The sequence below is a fragment of the Coregonus lavaretus genome (genome assembly GCF_964263955.1).
Source record: "Coregonus lavaretus genome assembly, chromosome: 23".
NCBI classification, from domain to species: domain Eukaryota; kingdom Metazoa; phylum Chordata; class Actinopteri; order Salmoniformes; family Salmonidae; genus Coregonus; species Coregonus lavaretus.
In genome coordinates, this window is record NC_140010.1 from 42,926,218 (window position 1) to 42,945,907 (window position 19,690).

Below are 19,690 nucleotides of genomic sequence, written 5' to 3' on the forward strand. Positions count from 1 at the left end.
CGTGGACTTCAGGAAACAGCAGAGGGTGCACCCCGCTATCCACATCGACGGGACCGCAGTGGAGAAGGTGTAAAGCTTCAAGTTCCTTGGCGTACACATCACCGACAAACTGAAATGGTCCACCCACGTAGAAGGAGCAACAGAGCCTCTTCAACCTCCGGAGGCTGAAGAAATTCGGCTTGGCACCTAAAACCGTCACAAACTTTTACAGTTGCACAATTGAGAGCATCCTGTCGGGCTGTATCACCGCCTGGTATGGCAATTGCACCGCCCGCAACCGCAGGGCTCTCCAGAGGGTGGTGCGGTCTGCCGAACGCAGTACCGGGGGCAAACTACCCGCCCTCCAAGACACATACAGCACCCGATGTCACAGGAAGGCCAAAAAGATCATCAAGGACATCAACCACCTGAGCCACTGCCTGTTCACCCCGCTATCATCCAGAAGGCGAGGTCAGTACAGGTGCATCAAAGCTGGGACCGAGAGAATGAGAAACAGCTTCTATCTCAAGGCCATCAGACTGTTAAATAGCCATCACTAGCACATTAGAGGCTGCTGCTGCCTATTGACATCACTGGCCACTTTAAGAAATGGAACACTAGTCACTTTAATAATGTTTACATATCTTGCACTACTCATCTCATATGATCTCTATAATATTCTACTATATCTTAGTCCATGCCGCTCTGTCATTGCTTGTCCATATATGTATATATTCTTAAATTCCAATACTTACTAGTTTTGTGTGTATTGGGTATATGTTTTGAAATGGTTAGTTATTACTTGTTAGATATTACTGCACTGTCGGAGCTAGAAGCACAAGCATTTCGCTACACCTGCTAAACACGTACATGTGACAAATAAATTGTGATTTGATTTGATCAACTATAATTATATAAATGTGCATACAGTGGCTTGCAACCTGGAATTTAAATTGATTTTTTGGGGGGGGGGGGGGGTTATCATTTGATTTACACAACATGCCTACCACTTTGAAGATGCAAAATATTTTTTCTTGTGAAACAAACAAGAAATAAGTAAAAAAAACAGAAAACGTAAGCGGGCATAACTATTCACCCCTCCAAAGTCAATACTTTGTAGTGCCACCTTTTGCAGCAATTACAGCTGCAAGTCTCTTGGGGTATGTCTCTATAAGCTTGGCACATCTAACCACAGGGATTTTTGCCCATTCTTCAAGGCAAAACTGCTCCAGCTCCTTCAAGTTGGATGGGTTCCGCTGGTGTACAGCAATCTTTAAGTCATACCACAGATTCTCAATTGGATTGAGGTCTGGGCTTTGACTAGGCCATTCCAAGACATTTAAATGTTTCCCCTTAAACCACTCAAGTGTTACTTTAGCAGTATGCTTAGGGTCATTGTCCTGCTGGAAGGTGAACCTCCGTCCCAGTCTCAAATCTCTGGAAGACTGAAACAGGTTTCCCTCAAGAATTTCCCTGTATTTAGCGCCATCCATCATTCCTTCAATTTTGACCAGTTTCCCAGTCCCTGCTGATGAAAAACATCCCCACAGCATGATGCTGTCACCACAGTGCTTCACTGTGAGGATGGTGTTCTCGGGGTGATGAGAGGTGTTGGGTTTGCGCCGTTTTCCTTGATGTCCAAAAAGTTCAATTTTAGTCTCATCTGACCAGAGTACCTTCTTCCATATGTTTGGGGAGTCTCCCACATGCCTTTTGGCGAACACCAAACGTGTTTGCTTATTTTTTTCTTTAAGCAATGACTTTTTTCTGGCCACTCTTCCGTAAAGCCCAGCTATGTGGAGTGTACGGCTTAAAGTGGTCCTATGGACAGATACTCCAATCTTTGCAGCTCCTTCAGGGTTATCTTTGGTCTCTTTTTTGCCTCTCTGATTAATGCTCTCCTTGCCTGGTCCGTGAGTTTTGGTGGGCGGCCCTCTCTTGGCAGGTTTGTTGTGGTGCCATATTCTTTCCATTTTTTAATAATGGATTTAATGGTGCTCCGTGGGATGTTCAAAGTTTGGGATTTTTTTTTATAACCCAACCCTGATCTGTACTTCTCCACAACTTTGTCCCTGACCTGTTTGGAGAGCTCCTTGGTCTTCATGGTGCCGCTTGCTTGGTGGTGCCCCTTGCTTAGTGGTGTTGCAGACTCTGGGGCCTTTCAGAACAGGTGTGTATATATACTGAGATCATGTGGCAGATCATGTGACACTTAGATTGCACACAGGTGGACTTTATTGAACTAATTATGTTACTTCTGAAGGTAATCGGTTGCACCAGATCTTATTTAGGGGCTTCACAGCAACGGGGTGAATACATATACATGCACCGCTTTTCCGTTATTTATTTTGTAGAATTTTTTGAAACAATTTATATTTTATAATTTCACTTCACCAATTTTGACTATTTTGTATGTCCATTACATGAAATCCAAATAAAAATCCATTTAAATAACAGGTTGTAATGCAACAAAATAGGAAAAACGCCAAGGAGGATGAATACTTTTGCAAGGCACTAACATTTGCATAATATAACTCGCCAACAGTAACTATTGAACCATTCAAGCTAGAGACACCAAACCACCAAATCATGTTTAGGCTAGCCTAACTTCAAATTCTTAAACTATAATTATATAAATTAGCATAAAATAACTAACCAACAGTAAATCTTAAACCGTTCAAGCTATAGGCACCTAAAGAACTTTCACATGTTCAGGTTATCCTATTTATTTATTTATTTTTATTATACATTTAGCAGACGCTCTTATCCAGAGCGACTTACAGGAGCAATTAGGGTTAAGTGCCTTGCTTAAGGGCACATCGACAGATTTTTCACCTAGTCGGCTCCTCCTATCCTATCAATCAGTCGATCCTTCACAAGCTAGCATGCACACCTCATTTTAAGATGTAAGACCAACTTTAAAACATTCAGGCTATCCCATCTTCAAATTCTTTAAGATCTTTATCAACTATATAAATGTGCATTCATTAGCATAAAATGACTCACCAACAGGAACTCTTGAACTGTTAAGCTAGAGACACCAAACCAACTTTCACATGTTCAGGCTATTCTAACTTCAAATGCTTTTAACACTTTAGTATTTGTATTTATTATGGATCCCCATTAGCTGTGTGCTAAGGCATCAGCTACTCTTCCTGGGGTCCAGCAAAATTAAGGCAGTTATACTTTTTTATACAATTTTAAAAACATTACATTACATTCACAACAGATTTCACAACACACTAAGTGTGTGCCCTTAGGCCCCTACTCTACTACCACATACAGTGAGGGAAAAAAGTATTTGATCCCCTGCTGATTTTGTACGTTTGCCCACTGACAAAGAAATGATCAGTATAATTTTAATGGTAGGTTTATTTGAACAGTGAGAGACAGAATAACAACAAAAAAATCCAGAAAAACGCATGTCAGAAATGTTATAAATTGATTTGCATTTTAATGAGGGAGATAAGTATTTGACCCCCTCTCAATCAGAAAGATTTCTGGCTCCCAGGTGTCTTTTATACAGGTAACAAGCTGAGATTAGGCGCACGCTCTTAAAGGGAGTGCTCCTAATCTCAGTTTATAACCTGTATGAAAGACACCTGTCCACAGAAGCAATCAATCAATCAGATTCCAAACTCTCCACCATGGCCAAGACCAAAGAGCTCTCCAAGGATGTCAGCGACAAGATTGTAGACCTACACAAGGCTGGAATGGGCTACAAGACCATCGCCAAGCAGCTTGGTGAGAAGGTGACAACAGTTGGTGTGATTATTCGCAAATGGAAGAAACACAAAATAACCGTCAATCTCCCTCGGCCTGGGGCTCCATGCAAGATCTCACCTCGTGGAGTTGCAATGATCATGAGAACGGTGAGGAATCAGCCCAGAACTACACGGGAGGATCTTGTCAATGATCTCAAGGCAGCTGGGACCATAGTCACCAAGAAAACAATTGGTAACACACTACGCCGTGAAGGACTGAAATCCTGCAGCGCCCGCAAGGTCGCCCTGCTAAAGAAAGCACATCTGTGCAGCAGCTCTCCCCATCCAACCTGACAGAGCTTGACAGGATCTGCAGAGAAGAATGGGAGAAAGCTTTCAAGCTTGTAGCATCAAATTTGCTTTAACAAAGTACTGAGTAAAGGGTCTGAATACTTATGTAAATGTGATATATTTTTTATTTTAAGAAATTTGCAAAAAAAATACTTATGTAAATGTATAATAAATATACTTCTCTGTTGATATCAGAGACATTATCAAGCATTTAACACGTTATCCAGATACTGACTGCACATGGTGGTCTATAGCTGCTTCCCACCAGAATGGGCTTTAGGTGAGGCAGATGAACCTGTAGCCATATTACTTCAACAGTATTTAACATGATCAACCATAACTATTATTATTATTATTACTATTATTATTACTAACATAACCATTACTATACAGTAACTCTTGAACTGTTCAATATAGAGACACTAAACAAACGTTCACCTGTTATCATATCCTATCAATCAATCCTTCACAAGCCAGCAATCACACCACATTTTCAGGAAATGTACTTTTCTAGTTTTCAATTAAAATGTTCAAAAATAAACAAAAATATCTTCTTAGCAAGAGCAATTTCTCAAGCAATAATTTTGCTAGGACTTTCTGGGAGTGGTCTGAGTAGGAAGGGGAAAACTGAAAACTAGCTGTTATTGGTGGAGAGGTTTGGAACTCTCTTTCTTATTGGTCTATCAACTAATTTACCTCCTGGTCATGTCACCAGACAGGCCAAAACTCCATCCCACTAAAACGGGCTGAAATTTCAGGCTGTCTTTTCAAACAGCACTTACGCTAAAAGGGCATTATCATCATTTTCAGTATTACAGTATATTTCCAACCTCAGTGTGGAAATATATATAAAACACAGGAAAATCACATTTTTGACTGCACTGGGCCTTTAAAGTTGTATACATTTATCAGGCCTGCGGCAGAAATGCTACAACGGTCTGCTTCCAAATGATGAGGTAAGTATACAGCCCAAATAGCAGCCCACAAAGTACAGTAGCAATGCCGTTTCCTATCACATTGACTCATATTGCTTGTTAAGTATGAAAATGTATGCACTCACTAACTGTAAGTCACTCTGGATAAGAGCGTCTGCTAAATGACCAAAATGTAAATGTTAAAAACAGCACCGTTTTAACTTGCATTGCTTTTTCTAAGGCTCCATAGTATTGAAGTGGGGCACAGCAGGAGCTAGCAATATGACTTAGTCCCCAAGCCAGTCAGCACACTAGAGACAGTCCATTTTCACCAATAACACAACACATGAACTTAAAACACAAACACACAGCCAGCTACACACACACGCAAACACACTTGCTCTGTCAATTCTCCCAACTGGCCTCTAGTTAAAATATTAAACAAAATACCATGTTTGTCCATCATTATCTTGCTCGCATTGCTGAGCAGATGCTTGTTTGAGCTACCCTCATTGTGGACACATGACAAATTCTTCCCAATTTCTATACAGTGGGGAAAAAAAGTATTTAGTCAGCCACCAATTGTGCAAGTTCTCCTACTTAAAAAGATGAGAGAGGCCTGTAATTTTCATCATATGTACACGTCAACTATGACAGACAAAATGAGAGAGAAAAAAATCCAGAAAATCACATTGTAGGATTTTTAATGAATTTATTTGCAAATTATGGTGGAAAATAAGTATTTGGTCAATAACAAAAGTTTCTCAATACTTTGTTATATACCCTTTGTTGGCAATGGCACAGGTCAAACGTTTTCTGTAAGTCTTCACAAGGTTTTCACACACTGTTGCTGGTATTTTGGCCCATTCCTCCATGCAGATCTCCTCTAGAGCAGTGATGTTTTGGGGCTGTTGCTGGGCAACACAGACTTTCAACTCCCTCCAAAGATTTTCTATGGGGTTGAGATCTGGAGACTGGCTAGGCCACTCCAGGACCTTGAAATACTTCTTACGAAGCCACTCCTTTGTTGCCCGGGCGGTGTGTTTGGGATCATTGTCATGCTGAAAGACCCAGCCACGTTTCATCTTCAATGCCCTTGCTGATGGAAGGAGGTTTTCACTCAAAATCTCACGATACATGGCCCCATTCATTCTTTCCTTTACACGGATCAGTCGTCCTGGTCCCTTTGCAGAAAAACAGCCCCAAAGCATGATGTTTCCACCCCCATGCTTCACAGTAGGTATGGTGTTCTTTGGATGCAACTCAGCATTCTTTGTCCTCCAAACACGACGAGTTGAGTTTTTACCAAAAAGTTCTATTTTGGTTTCATCTGACCATATGACATTCTCCCAATCCTCTTCTGGATCATCCAAATGCACTCTAGCAAACTTCAGACGGGCCTGGACATGTACTGGCTTAAGCAGGGGGACACGTCTGGAACTGCAGGATTTGAGTCCCTGGCGGCGTAGTGTGTTACTGATGGTAGGCTTTGTTACTTTGGTCCCAGCTCTCTGCAGGTCATTCACTAGGTCCCCCCGTGTGGTTCTGGGATTTTTGCTCACCGTTCTTGTGATAATTTTGACCCCACAGGGTGAGAGCTTGCGTGGAGCCCCAGATCGAGGGAGATTATCAGTGGTCTTGTATGTCTTCCATTTCCTAATAATTGCTCCCACAGTTGATTTCTTCAAACCAAGCTGCTTACCTATTGCAGATTCAGTCTTCCCAGCCTGGTGCAGGTCTACAATTTTGTTTCTGGTGTCCTTTGACAGCTCTTTGGTCTTGGCCATAGTGGAGTTTGGAGTGTGACTGTTTGAGGTTGTGGACAGGTGTCTTTTATACTGATAACAAGTTCAAACAGGTGCCATTAATACAGGTAACGAGTGCAGGACAGAGGAGCCTCTTAAAGAAGAAGTTACAGGTCTGTGAGAGCCAGATATCTTGCTTGTTTGTAGGTGACCAAATACTTATTTTCCACCATAATTTGCAAATAAATTCATAAAAAATCCTACAATGTGATTTTCTGGATTTGTTTTCTTCTCAATTTGTCTGTCATAGTTGACGTGTACCTATGATGAAAATTACAGGCCTCTCTCATCTTTTTAAGTGGGAGAACTTGCACAATTGGTGGCTGACCAAATACTGTTTTTCCCCACTGTAACACTGTGTGTTAATGGAGGCGTCTTGATTTAAAGTGCTGTAACAGTACTGCAACCCTTCTGGAATTTCAACACTGGTTTTCAGTCCATTGAACTAATTGCTAGCTGCTATAACCCACACTGGATATAGCATGCAGATCAGGCTGTTGAGTGCGTATATGTGGATATGTATTGTCATTAGAAAACAATTTATTTTCACTTAAATGTAAAGTGTGGTCTACAGTAAATGGTGAACTGGAGCATGCCACTGCGGAAGTTGACCCATGCATTATTACATTAGCAAACAATAATGCATATGCAGATTCTGGGAAATGAATGTTGCAAATTTTGTCTGCCTTTAATCTACAGTAATCCTAGCACAACTAAGCCCTACCCCTGATCATTGACCCCAACCTAAACCATAGCCATAATCCAGATTGTAGATATTCAGAACATATGACGAGCTTGTCTTCGGCCTGTGATTATGCTGCCTACCCCCTCCACTCCATCACTCCATTTCAATCCCTTTACAAGGGTACACAATGACATCGTCACATAATAGACCAGAGCCAGGAAGTCAGACCCCAATCCTCACCTGAAAAGGGGGTCGTGTTCATTAGGGCACACACATTTTTAAAAAGTGTCTCTTATTGGACAGGTTTGGATGGTACCTTCCCATTTCTGACTGTTTTCTTTTAGAAAGAGCCCCACTATTTAGCAGGGAGCCTGTCCTCTCCTCTAGGGCATCTGTACTGTAGTTACAGTCACGGAGACTCAGGCAGAAATAACCACAGGAGGGATGCTCTCATACAAGATTTATTAGAAAGAGCTCTGCCGGATTACTGGTGGTTATAAATACATAAAACCTTTTGTGGTCAAATATTTTCAGTCAACACAATTTTTAACCTCACCTGACACACGGTGACAGACAGCTAGAGACATGTCCCCACCTCTACTGTTGCCCTTGGCTTGCTTTCAGGAGGTTGTTGGCCCCCATACATATGCTCTTGGCAGTATGCTGATGATCAGTGTCTACGACATTTAAAAGCTCAGCAAATAATAATGTATATTAGGTTGAATTATTAATTTTCTAAATAATTAATACAAACTAAGGACCATTCCATTTATGTAATTCCTCAAAGAGGATGTTCATTTTACGCCATTCTGTCCTTGCAGAAAACGCACAACAAATGAATCCCAATTCCCTAATCTCAATACTAATTTGATCCAGTGAGAACAAGGGAAGGAGTCGTGGTGACATAGATATAGGCCATGTTTCCTTTTATGTAGGTCTATGAAACAAAACACTGCACTTCGGTTTGCATCTACTATCAAATGTTATGCCCACACTACATTATATTGGCCGCATTCCAGAGAACCAGTATCAGTTGAATAACGTGTATGTAATTACCCTAGAATAGGCTAGGACGCTGGCATGCATTTATGCCGTGTTAATTGTGTTTACTTTACTTGAATTAGCAGCAGTGAGCACTAATGACGTCCATTTACTTGCATACAGTACCTGGTGCACAATAATTACATCACCTATTACCTCATAGTAATCTTAGAATAATGTCTCTGTACACTGAGTGTACAAAACATTAGGAACACCTGCTCTTTCCATTACATAAACTGACCAGTTGAATCCAGGTGAAAGCTATGATCCCTTATTGATGTCACTTGTTAAATCCACTTCAATCAGTGTCGATGAAAGGGAGGAGACAGGTTAAAGAAGGATTTTTAAGCCTTTAGACAATTGAGACATGGATTGTGTATGTGGCATTCAGAGGGTGAATGGGCAAGACAAAAACATTTAAGTGACTTTACATTTACATTTTAGTCATTTAGCAGACGCTCTTATCCAGAGCGACTTACAGGAGCAATTAGGGTTAAGTGCCTTGCTCAAGGGCACATCGACAGATTTTTCACCTAGTCAGCTCGGGGATTAGAACCAGCGACCTTTCGGTTACTGGCACAACGCTCTTAACCACTAAGCTACCTGCCGCCCACTTTGAACAGGGTATGGTAGTAGGTGTCAAGCACACCGGTTTAAGTGTGTCAAGAACTGCAACGCTGCTGGGTTTTTCACGCTCAGCAGTTTCCTGTGTGTATCGAGAATGGTCCACCACCCAAAGGACATCCAGCCAACTTGACACAACTGTGGGAAGCATTGGAGTCAACATGGGCCAGCATCCCTGTGGAACGCTTTTGACACCTTGTGGAGTCCATGCCCTGACAAATTGAGGCTGTTCTGAGGGCAAAAGGGGAGGTGCAACTAAATATTAGGAAGGTGTTCCTAATGTTTTGTACACTCAGTGTAAGTGTTGCCAATATTTCCAAAGTTGCTAAAAGAACATGAGGTCAGGAGATCCAATCAAATGCAGATGATTTGGATTGATTTTCAATCCAATCAGGTTCTAATTCTATGGCTATTGGGACTTCAGATGTGCTTGACTTGCAAATGTGATGCGTCATTATACAGATGTGGGATAGTTTTGTCGAAACAGATGCGGTGGGATTTTTTTTTTTAAGCCTCAGCCCAGATCGGCTCTGCACTACTGGGAGTCTCAAGGGTCGGAGGTAGACTGTTTGCTCAGCATACGGCAGGTTTATTTTTAGGTCTGAAACGCAACTGCAACTCCCAAGCCACAATGATACTGAAGAGCTTTACAGCCGCATAAGATGCATGCATGGGTAAAAGAGTTGGAGAAAGAGACGTTAAGGTGAGAGACCAATATCTTCTTATATCCCAAAAAAAGACAGTGCTGACTACATGGAGGATGCTAACTGGCCACAAGCCTCTAGTGCAGAGAAGTTAATGTGGGTCCTTTATTGTAGGAACAGCATTTTGACTTTTGACTTGACTTTGACTTTTATTTTGATATGCTCTTCTGGAGGTTAAGAGAAGAGCAGAGGTTAATTTAGGCAGTCTTGAGATTGGTGTGACTGCAGGTGCCATGCTCATTAGTTTTATTATTTTGCCTTTCCCTAAATTGTATAGTACTCTGCTATTGGAATACAGAGTTGCATTGTACCTGATCATCATTCATACTATCGGTCTTACGTTAACATAGAAAAGACCCTGAACAGAGTCCCCTGAATGCAACAAAGTCAAACTTTGGGGGTGGTCTCTAAATAATGCTAATTTAAACATTATCCTATTTGTTTAAAATACCATTTGTACTGCTACAGTGGTAAATATTAAAATAGAAGCTTATTCCAAATTAAATGAACGCCCACACCTCTGTGTCATGGTTTAACCATTTTTTTCCCATGTGGCTGCGCTTGTAATCCCGGGACAGTCCCGTATCTCAGCCCCTTTTCAGGTGTCCCAACTTTTCTCTACAAAAAATATGCTTTTGTCAGCAAGACGCATCAATTAATTTTGGCTACAAGAGTGTAGACCCAATGACAATCGCCAAATGTCATTAAATTTTTTGGTGTTTTGTAACAGATGTCTCTTTCCATTCATCAAATGGATGCTGGAATTATTTTTGGAGTGGACGAACATGTGCAGGTAGCCTACTTTTTTAAGTGATTTGTTTGACAATAAAATGGTTGTGTTCATGCCAAAAAAGTATGTCTTTACTATTAGGCCCATACATTTTTTATAAATGTATTTTCATAGGAGGTCCCGTGAAAACAATTGAGACCCGAATGTCACGGTATAATTCGCACTCGGGCCCTGAGCCATCTATAAACTGAAGAACACTTTCGAAGTCGAAAGCCATATAACATTGAACAGTTGAGGAAAGAAGTGCTCAAGAGTGTATCTACAGTTGAAGTCGGAAGTTTACATACACCTTAGCCAAATACATTTTCACAATTCCTGACATTTAATCCTAGTAAAAATTCCCTGTTTTAGGTCAGTTAGGATTACCACTTTATTTTAAAAATGTGAAATGTCAGAATAATAGTAGAGAGAATTATTTATTACAGCTTTTATTTCTTTCATCACATTCCCAGTGGGTCAGAAGTTTACATACACTCAATTAGTATTTGGTAACATTGCCTTTAAATTGTTTAACTTGGGTCAAACGTTTCGCGTAGCCTTCCACAAGCTTCCCACAATAAGTTGGGTGAATTTTGGCCCATTCCTTCTGACAGAGCTGGTGTAACTGAGTTCGGTTTGTAGGCCTCCTTGCTCGCACACGCCTTTTCAGTTCTGCCCACAAATGTTCTATAGGATTGAGGTCAGGGCTTTGTGATGGCCACTCCAATACCTTGACTTTGTTGTCCTTAAGCCATTTTGCCACAACTTTGGAAGTATGCTTGGGGTCATTGTCCATTTGGAAGACCCATTTGCGACCAAACTTTAACTTCCTGACTGATGTCTTGATGTTGCTTCAATATATCCACATAATTTTCCTTCCTCATGATGCCATCTATTTTGTGAAGTGCACCAGTCCCTCCTGCAGCAAAGCACCTCCACAGCATGATGCTGCCACCCCCGTGCTTCATGGTTGGGATGGTGTTCTTCGGCTTGCAAGCATCCCCCTTTTTCCTCCAAACATAACAATGGTCATTATGGCCAAACAGTTCTATTTTTGTTTCATCAGACCAGAGGACATTTCTCCAAAAAGTAAGACCTTTGTCCCCATGTGCAGTTGCAAACCGTAGTCTGGCTTTTTAATGGTAGTTTTGGAGCAGTGGCTTCTTCCTTGCTGAGCGGCCTTTCAGGTTATGTCGATATAGGACTCGTTTTACTGTGGATATAGATACTTTTGTACCTGTTTCCTCCAGCATCTTCACAAGGTCCTTTGCTGTTGTTCTGGGATTGATTTGCACTTTCCGCACCAAAGTACGTTCATCTCTAGGAGACAGAACGCGTCTCCTTCCTGAGCGGTATGACGGCTGCGTGGTCCCAATGTGTTTATACTTGCGTACTATTGTTTGTACAGATGAACGTGGTACCTTCAGGCGTTTGGAAATTGCTCCCAAGGATGAACCAGACTTGTGGAGGTCTACAATTTTATTGGCTGATTTCTTTTGATTTTCCCATGATGTCAAGCAAAAGGCACTGAGTTTGAAGGTAGGCCTTGAAATACATCCACAGGTACACCTCCAGTTGACTCAAATTATGTCAATTAGCCTATCAGAAGCTTCTAAAGGAAGCTGTTTAAACGCACTGTCAACTTAGTGTATGTAAACTTCTGACCCACTGGAATTGTGATACAGTGAATTATAAGTGAAATAATCTGTCTGTAAACAAATGTTGGAAAAATTACTTGTGTCATGCACAAAGTAGATGTCCTAACAGACTTGCCAAAACTATAGTTTGTTAACAAGAAATTTGTTGAGTGGTTGAAAAACAAGGTTTAATGACTCCAACCTAAGTGTATGTAAACTTCCGACTTCAACTGTATCGGAGTTTGAGCATAATCGAGGAAGAAAGAGACGGCGAAAGTAGATCAAACCAAAAATGAGCTTGGCAGAGGAGTGGAAAAATCTAAATGTCAGTGTGGTGTTTAGGTAGTTGTTTACTTTTCTGTTTTGGTGTGTGTCTGGAAAGGAAATGCAAAAGAGGAGTGAAACTGATAGCTATGCTGTGTTGTGGTCCTCTGTAGCTCAGCTGGTAGAGCATGGCGCTTGTAACGCCAAGGTAGTGGGTTCGATCCCCGGGACCACCCATACACAAAAAATTTATGCACGCATGACTGTAAGTCGCTTTGGATAAAAGCGTCTGCTAAATGGCATATTATTATTATTATTATTATTGTCGTTGATCGTGCAGTGGGTTACCCGCCCTGAGACCTGAAGTAGTGTCGCCATCACCCCGACCAAGTCCATCCCACTGGGTACACCACGTAATTTAAACATGGACATTTTGGTCATATTTGATTGAGAAATTGATCAATGAGATTTCAACCACCCACACAGTCAGAAGTTTGTTGAATGCCCAATGTGTTATCTCTATCCTTTCAACCACAACTAAAAGCACAACCAAATTCCAATGGAAAAACAAGACTGGATATGTGTTATCACTGTGCTTCATCTAATAGCACAACCAAATGACCTGGATTGCAGTTGAGATTACATAAAAAATACATAGTGCAAGTGATCAATGCTGTTCAGATTATTACAGCAATTGTGAAGATCGCCACAGACCTGCGACCTTTGCATGCTATCTTGAACATGCATGCTTTCTATGATTACATAAGAATACTTTTATTTTTACAGTAGGCAAACCTCAATGTGGCCATGGAAATGTTACTCATCTTAAGGTTGATAAACACTGTTACATTAGGCTATTTCCTGAATTACAAAAATATTATTGAATTGTATTTGGTTGACAATGCAACCAAATATCAACATTTAAAGGATATCTATTGCTTGGATAGTTTAAAAAATAATATACAGTGCATTCAGAAAGTATTCAGACACCTTTAATTTTTCCACATTTTGTTACGTTACAGCCTTATTCTAAAATTGATTAAATACATGTTTTTCCCTCATCAAATAATAAAATGTCACTCTGTGATCAGAGTCACTGACTCGATAATGACAAAGCGAACCAGGTTTTTATAAATCTTTGCAAATTTACAAAATATAAAAAACAGAAATACCTTATTTACATAAGTATTCAGACCCTTTGCTATGAGACTTGAAATTGAGCTCAGGTGCATCCTGTTTCCATTGATCATCCTTGAGATGTTTCTACAATTTGATTGGAGTCCTCCTGTGGTAAATTCAATTGATTGGACATGATTTAGAAAGTCACACACCTGTCTATATAAGGTCCCACAATTGAAAATGTAAATCAGCACAAAAACCAAGCTATGAGGTCGAAGGAATTGTCTGTAGAGCTCAGAGACAGGATTGTGTTGACGCACAGATCTGGGGAAGGGTACCAAAAAATGTCTGCAGCATTGAAGGTCCCCAAGAACACAGTAGCCTCCATCATTCTTCAATGGAAGAAGTTTGGAACCACCAAGACTCTTCCTAGAGTAGGCCGCCCAGCCAAACTGAGCAATCGGGGGAGAATGGCATTGGTCAGGGAGGTGACCAAGAACCCAATGGTCACTCTGACAGAGTTCCTCTGTGAAGATGGGAGAACATTCCAGAAGGACAACCATTTCTGCAGCACTCCACCAATCAGGCCTTTTATGGTAGAGTGGTCAGACGGAAGCCACTCCTCAGTAAAAGGCACATGACAGCCCACTTGGAGTTTGCCAAAAGGCACCTAAAGGACTCTCAGACCATGAGAAACAATATTCTCTGGTCTGAATGCCAAGCGTCTGGAGGAAACCTGGCACCATCCCTACGGTGAAGCATGGTGGTGGCAGCATCATGCTGTGGGGATGTTTTTCAGCGGCAGGGACTGGGAGACTAATCAGGATCGAGGGAAAGATGAACGGAGCAAAGTACAGAGAGAGCATTGATGAAATCCTGCCTCAGAGCGCTCAGGACCTCAGACTGGACCTTCCAACAGGACAACGACCCTAAGCACACATCCAAGACAGCGCAGGAGTGGCTTCGGGACAAGTCTCTGAATGTCCTTGAGTGGCCCAGCCAGAGCCCGGACTTGAACCAGATCGAACATCTCTGGAGAGACCTGAAAGTAGCTGAGGATCTGCAGAGAAGAATGGGAGAAACTCCCCAAATACAGTTGTGCCAAGCTTGTAGCGTCATACCCAAGAAGACTCGAGGCTGTAATCGCTGCCAAAGGTGTTTCAACAAAGTACTGAGTAAAGGGTCTGAATACTTATGTAAATGTGATATTTCCATTTTTTATTTTTTAATAAATGTGCAAACATTTCTAAAAAAGGTTTTTGCTTTGTCATTATGAGGATTATCTAGATTGATGTGGGGAAAAAACGAGTTAATGTGTGTAAAGATAAGGCTGTAACGTAATAAAATTAGGAAAAAGTCAAGGTGTCTGAATACTTTCCGAATGCACTGTATGTACATATTAAACAATTGCTATTAATTAAACAATGTTAACATTTCTTTTCATGTAAATCCAGTCTCATTTTTGTTGTTGTTATTTAAAAATGCTATCTAGTTCACTGGAACAGCAATGAGTAGTTATAAACCACCCCATGTAAAATCACATTCCCTGCTAAACTGTGTCATCAGTGTTCATCCACATAAAAAAAAACGATACTATACTGTATGCATAATCTTAGGTGGCTAAATAAAACAAGTAGCTACCTTGCTACAGATAACTTTTTATCAAGTAGAGATCCTCCATACTCAGTATTGTGACATTGAAACCCAGATCTTTTTATGGGACGATTATTAAACCCTGATAATGTCATGCTGCCCCTCACACGGTTGTCTTCAGTTTAAAGGGGCAGTCCATCCAGGTATCATACCCTGTATGTCTTTCTTTTTGTCATCTTCTGAACATGAAACAGTATATTAAGTAATCCTCTTAAGGTAATGATCTACTTCAATTCAGATTTCTTTGGTGGACCACCCGTTTAAGTTATTTCAAACTGCCTATTCAATTCTTTGATATAAAAAAGACATTGTCAGCATCCACTTTCAGTTTTTTTCTACCACAGTGTAAGATAGAAATGCATGTTAAATTAAAACCATAGAACTTGAGTTACTAGAATGGACATTCACATTCAAGTCAATGTTCTGTGATAGGTGTACAGGCGACCATATTGAGTGTACCCACTGTCAAGTTGCCAGTGAGATTTTTTTTCTATGTTCTAGTTATTCTATATCTATGGTTAAAACAGCCCATTAAATGGTAATTTTAGGAAGTGGAATAGAAACCATTTGTCACCACTGACACAAGTCATTGTTGATCTCACTGTTATAGGGGAAAGGGGAAAGGGCTGTTGCCATGGTGCTGAAGGAGCTTCCGGGTAAAAAGGCATCCTCAGAAGGAAATCCCCTCCTCACCGTGACAACCAAGGTGGGCATGATGACCACCGACAGGAAGCAGCAATCAAGCACTTCCTGGTTTGGTATACTGTACACAACTGTGCTTTTTTGTTTCGATTTCTTTGCGTAGCAGACACTGCTAGCCAAAGTAACTCACATGGCTTGGAATTCTGCACACATTTTTATATACAGCCTGACAGTGAACCAATTCAGGTTAAATGCAGTGCCAGGGGCAACACATCAGTTATATGCCCCACTGGGATTTGAACTACCAACATGTCACCAATGATGTTCCTATTTACTTGGCTTGCTGCTGGCTGCCTGTGAAGGTATTTTTGCAAGCTAGAGCTAAAGCCACATTTTTTTAATTTCACCTTTATTTAACCAGGTAAGCCAGTTGAGAACAAGTTCTCATTTACAACTGCGACCATATAGGCCCTTTCCAACAATCAACAATAAAAAGAGAATAATATCAAATCTGTTTCGCAGCTGCACCTTTCTATTTCCGCAAACAAACTGCTACATGCACTCAAGGCCTTATAAAAAGATTGGTATTGTCAATTTATATTACTGTTCTAAAACGATGTATGATATTTTCACATGTTAATTTTAAATCCATGAAATAACCTGGGGTGAAATTACTTAATGTGTAATATTTTTTACATTAAAACTCAACCACCCACAGGGGCCTTCTGAGTGGTGCAGCGATCTAAGGCACTGCATTGCAGTGTGTCAAGAAGTAGTGCGGCTTGGCGGGGTCGTGTTTCGGAGGACGCATGGCTCTCGACCTTCGCCTCTCCCGAGTCCGTACGGGAGTCGCAGCGATGGGACAAGACTGTAACTACTAATTGGATATCATGAAATTGGGGATAAAAAAAAGTGGTAAAAGTACCAAAACATAAAAAATATTAATAAATAAACATAAAAAAATTCTAAATCTAAATCAACCACCCCCAATTGAATATACTGTATCATTTGTTGTAATACAAAACATAATCTTACACTTTTCCTGTATTAACATTGCCAAAAATGTCCTTATGCAGACTGATTTCAACAGTTTAATTCAAAATGAGATTTCTGTCATAACTTGGGGTGGCAAAATGAAATGTAATTTACACGCCAAACGTAGAAGCTGCTTAGCTTTTCTTTTCTGCTTACTCTCTCTTTCTAGTGTTACAGGACTGCACAGGATTACATTTAGAATTAAATTAATCCAAGCAATCTTGTTTTTGTTGGATATGATTTTGCATGTGTATGAAATGGGCTTTAATGCAGCATTATATTTTCGTGAATATGCTGTATTTGCAAAACTGATCTCTCTTAGTTATCCCACAATGCTATATTTGTTACCCCAGAAATTGAGCTTTTTGTTTATTCTATTTTGGCTCATCAATATATTCTACTATGCACTAAAATAGGCTTTTGGTGTTAGTAGTTTGTTTTATTGAAATGCTGATGGTAGAAATGTATGTGCTTGTTGCCCTCCAATAACTGTCTCAAAGCACACTGAATGCACTGTGTTTAGTGGTCACAGTGATGAGGAGTATGTGTGTGCCTGTGCATGTGTTTGTTGTTTCGCCCCTTACATTTACGGGGGGCGACAGGTAGCTTAGTGGTTAAGAGCGTTGTGCCAGTAACTGAAAGGTCGCTGGTTCTAATCCCTGAGCCGACTAGGTGAAAAATCTGTCGATGTGCCCTTGAGCAAGGCACTTAACCCTAATTGCTCCTGTAAGTTGCTTTGGATAAGAGCGTCTGCTAAATGACTAAAATGTAAATGTAATTTCCGTTAGTTCTACAGTATATTTTCCTTAATATGAGTCATTGACCTATGTATAGCCTATATACAGGTAATTGCCAAAATAAAGGAAACACTTCTGGCGGCTCTGTTATGGTGTGAGGTGCATTTTCCTGGCATGGTTTAGGTCCACTCAACCCCTTAGAGGGCAAGGTAAACGCCGATAAATGCACAGCCATTCTGAGTGATCACCTACAGCCTATGGTGAATCATTTCTATGCTGATGGTAGTGGTCTCTTCCAGGATGACAATGCCCCCATCCACAGGGCATGAGTGGTTATTGAATGGTTTGATGAGCATGAAAACAATGTAAACTATATGCCATGGCCATCTCAGTCACCAGATCTCAACCCAATTGAACAGTTATGGGAGATTCTGGAGCGGCGCCTGAGACAGCGTTTTACACCACCATCAACAAAACACAAAATTATGGAATTTCTCATGGAAGAATGGTGTGACATATGTGACACTTCCACCATACAACAGGACCTTAACCAACTAGCCAACTGGTCAGAACAAAACAAGATGAAGCTCAACCCAACAAAGTGCAAAGTCACGTACACCTGTTTTAGCCACAATCCTGACCCACCTCCGCCATTATCCATCTCCGTTCACACACTTGAGGTGTCCAGCACCAAAGTGCTCGGCGTGACATTCCAAGTCAATCTAAAATGGAACACGCACATCTCCGACATTACCAACAAAGGTGATGATGAACTATCTTCGCCACTTTAACCTCCCCCCAAAGACCTTCTGACAGTCTACACCTGTTTTGTCTGTCGAGTGCTCGAGTACGCCAGCTGTATGGCACCCAGGTCTCACAGCCCACCAACACAACCAACTTGAGAAGATCCAATGACGTGCAACCAAAATCTACGTAGGCCTATGTATGCTGCAATTCAGCTTTTAGCTGCAAATGTGTACAATTCAAAATAAACTTTAAGTATATATAATGGAGTCGCATCCCTCCAATAGAGTTCCAGATACTTCTACAATCTATCCCAAGGCGCACTGAAGCTGTTCTGGTGGCCCAATGCACTATTAAGACACTATGTTGGTTTTTCCTTTTATTTTGGCAGTTACCTGTATTGATACTGTACTAGATATCTAAATACCCACATGAGAAAATACCATAGTATACTATGGTATAAATACTATAGTTTTCACTATTCAAGTGTTTTTGCAGACTTTACTGTAGTATTCACTGTGGTGTTTTTGTGCACATGACTGTAGTATACTGTAGTATTTACACTTTACTATAGTTTAAATACTGTAGTATTTTATTTTTTAGTGTATATACAATAGTAATTACTGTAATGTTTTTGTGGACTGTAATATACTGTAGTGTTTTTGCGGACATTACTGTAGTATTTACTATAGTGTTTTTGTTTTCTTGACTTTGACATAGAAGTGTGGGCTTTCTACATGAGGAAACCTACTGGACAAGTACTAAAAGAGCTAATTTAGGACTGGGGTCTGAACGGATAGTTCAGAGCTTCTACTCTTTTCTATAACCTGTAGGGAACACAATATATGGTCTATCCTTGGCATGTAGGTTATTTCACTTATGGGTGGCACACATTGCGATATGTGGGAGGGGAATAGGCAGGGTATATACAAGTTAAATACTGTAGTATTACTATAGTTAAAAAACGGTTGTGTTTTTGCGGACTGTAGTGTTTTTGCAGTCATTACTATAATATTAACTACAGTGTTTTTTGTTGTTGTTGCTAATACTGTAATATTTAGTATAGTATTCTACAGTGTACTACACAATTCTATAGTAAGTACTACTTGTGATTGAGGGATACTACAGTATGTACTATATTTTCTACTGTATACTACAGTTTACTACAGAATTCTATAGTAAATACTGTTTTTTTTTTTGCGGGTAACTGGAGGACCAAGTGCTCTATGATCGATGGAAGCTCCAATGTTGGTGGAATTGGAGCCTTAAGCCAGTATTAAATC

The 19,690-nt window shown here is 40.5% G+C and overlaps 1 protein-coding gene across 1 annotated transcript in view; it reads left to right on the top strand.

The window, feature by feature from the left end:
• The window catches only part of pex5lb (peroxisomal biogenesis factor 5-like b), a gene marked incomplete at both ends in the record, with an annotated part of 122,508 nt that overhangs the window by 35,482 nt on the left and 67,336 nt on the right, over nt 1–19,690 (top strand). The window contains 1 exon segment of the mRNA XM_084188034.1: nt 15,860–15,955. Within this exon segment, the coding sequence (XP_084044160.1) occupies nt 15,860–15,955 (96 nt within the window).